The following is a 2,989-nucleotide window of genomic DNA, read 5'->3' as shown; positions in this document are numbered from 1 at the left end:
GGCTTGGGGACAAGTTAAGTAACGTGTAAGGGTTTGATGCAAAATAGAATGGGAAAGTGATACTGAGTACATGACAGTCTGAATCTAGGAAACACTGAAAAAAAGTTACCTATCAATTCGTTTGGTCTTTGGAGTGTTGGATCCCAGCACTGGGACATGCCTGAATCATTCCACAATATAATGCTAGTAAATTATTTTATGTTTCTTTCTTTGCTAAACAATCTATTGTTCTGATAGTTACCACTCCATCTGGTTTTTTTTTTTTGGTTTTCCAGCACTATAGCTTTTGTTGCTTCAACAACAATTTGACAAGTATTTATTATTTCCCCTCTCCTTACACATACAAACAGTACTTATTCTGTTTTGCTGATTCAACTTGTGTCGTACAGTATTTAATTTCCTCCTATTAACTTACTTGATTTAAAAAAGATGCAACTTTCCCTTGTAAAACGTAGGTTTACTCAATATGACATGTTATTCCCTTGACAAATTAATATTTTGCATATTATATTTTTTATTTCTGTTCACTAGTAAAATTAATTTTCAGTTTCTACTTTGCAACCAAAAGTATTCATTCTTGATTTTGAAAACAGTTTCCTGTATTTGAGCTTGGCTCAGTCATATTTGAATTTAAAATTGTTTTCTGGAAATATTCCTAAAATTAGCATTGATTTTTGGAGTCACATTGATGTTTTGCGCTATAGAGGTGGTTGTAAGTCATCCATTTTTAAAAAAATTCATTTGGTTTTAAAAACCAAGTAACTAGTGCTTGAAGTGGAAATCATTCATGATTCTTGTATATTAATCTTTTAGTATATGTTATTATATATAAATTTCATAAATTTAATTGTTTGTTGAAGATAAGTTGTGAATTATGGATAAATCTTGGATTCGCTTGGATAGAAGATCTAAACAGTATGAGGAGGGTGTTGAACAGTTCATCAGCAGTTGTTTGCAAAATATCCATGTTGACCCCAATTTAATTCATTGTCCTTGTTGCAAATGTATAAATCTGAAAAAAGGACCGGCTACGTCCATTCGAGAACATCTTTTTTTTCATGGTTTTAGTCAAAATTATGTCAATTGGATTTGGCATGGCGAGTCTGCCGAAAATGATAGAGTAAATTGGAGTACCAACCAGGATCCAACTGATGATTATCACGAAGACTTTGAAACAACTAATATGTGTGAGGCAGCATACGAGAACTACACAGAAAATCCAGAAGCATTTGTGAAGTTTTTGGAGGACGCAGAGAAACCATTGTACAATGGATGTAAGCGTTACACAAAGTTGAGTGCACTAGTGAAACTGTACAATACCAAAGCAAGGCATGGGATGAGTGATGCTCTATTTTCAGATCTATTAACAGATTTTGGGGATATGCTACCAGATAATCACAATCTGCCATCCTCAACGTATGATGCAAAAAAGACATTGAGTTGTTTGTCGTTGAGTCATGAAAAGATCCATGCTTGTTCCAATGATTGCATCCTTTATAGAAAACAATATAAAGACTGTGTAAGCTGCCCTAAATGTGGCTTGTCGCGTTGGAAGCTAACCAAGAAGAACATTGAGAAGAAAGGTGTTCCTGCCAAGGTGATGTGGTATTTTTCCCCCATACCAAGATTCAAACGTATGTATAAATCTTTAGAGACCTCAAAAAATTTAACTTGGCATAAAGAAACCACAAGAGTTGCTGGTCAGTTACGTCATCCATCTGATTCACCATCTTGGAGGTTGGTTGATCATATGTGGCCCGACTTTGAAAGTGAGCCAAGAAATCTTCGCTTAGCACTTGCAGCTGATGACATTAATCCTCATAGCAACCTTAGTAGTCGGTACAGCTGCTGGCCAGTCATGTTGGCCACATATAATCTGCCTCCAAACATGTGCATGAAGAGGAAATTCATCATGTTAACTATGCTCATTTTTGGACCTAAACAGCCAGGTAACGATATAGATGTCTACCTTGATGTGCTAGTTGAAGATTTGAAACGATTGTGGGAAGGAGTTGATGGTGTCTATGATGCTTATCGAAAACAGTTTTTCACTCTTAAAGAAGTTTTATTATGGACCATCAATGACTTTCCTGCCTATGGTAACCTTAGTGGATGTACTACACATGGTTATTTTGCATGTCCAGTATGCGGAGAAAATACTTATGCAAAGAATTTGGAAAATGGGAGGAAAATGTCATTTTTTGGTCATAGACGATTCTTACCACGGTTTCATCCCTATCGGAGGCAAACTAAGGAGTTCAATGGCGTAGAAGAACATGGAGAAACACCTACACCATTATCTGGGGTTATGTTATATGACAAGCTTTCGAACATAAAGTGTGAGTTTGGAAAGAAGATCAGTGTGAAAGGTAAAAAGAGAAAGAAGGAGAAGGAGAATAATGTGGAAGGCAGTACAGAGGAAAAGGATTTAGGAGCAACAGATTTCAAAAAATGTTGGAAGAAGAAGTCAATTTTTTTCAATCTTCCTTATTGGAAACACCTACATGTTAGACATTGTCTCGATGTGATGCACATCGAGTAGAATGTTTTTGAATCCCTCATTAATACTTTGATGAATGTTAAAGAAAAAACTAAGGACAATGTGGCAGCTAGGTTGGACATGCTTCAAATGGGAGTTAGGCCTGAATTGAGACCTAAATTTGGTGAGAAAAAAACATATCTTCCTCCTAGTTCATGCTCATTCACAAAAAAAAGAGAAGTTACAAGTGTGCCAGTCATTAATGGATATAAAAGTTCCAGAAGGTTACTCATCGAACATGAAAAATCTTGTGTTCATGTCTGAGCTGAAGTTGTCTGGCTTGAAATCTCATGATTGTCATGTTCTAATGCAGCATTTCCTGCCAATACTCATACGTGATGCGCTGCCAAAACATGTTAGATACGCAATCATAAGATTATGCTTCTTCTTCAAAGATATTTGTAGTAAGGTTATAGATGTAGCCAAGTTAGATAAGCTGCAATCTAACTT

General features: G+C 35.9%; 1 protein-coding gene across 1 annotated transcript; it reads left to right on the top strand.

Moving 5' to 3' along the window:
* The first annotated feature begins 874 nt into the window (after positions 1-874).
* LOC140874474 (uncharacterized) lies at positions 875-2,542 on the top strand. Its single transcript, XM_073277765.1, has one exon. It carries the CDS (start codon positions 875-877, stop codon positions 2,540-2,542), a length of 1,668 nt encoding a protein of 555 aa, XP_073133866.1.
* The last annotated feature ends 447 nt before the right edge of the window (positions 2,543-2,989 follow it).

The sequence above is a fragment of the Henckelia pumila genome, chromosome 1, assembly GCF_033568475.1.
Source record: "Henckelia pumila isolate YLH828 chromosome 1, ASM3356847v2, whole genome shotgun sequence".
NCBI classification, from domain to species: Eukaryota; Viridiplantae; Streptophyta; class Magnoliopsida; order Lamiales; family Gesneriaceae; genus Henckelia; species Henckelia pumila.
This window is presented reverse-complemented; position numbering and strand designations above follow the sequence as displayed.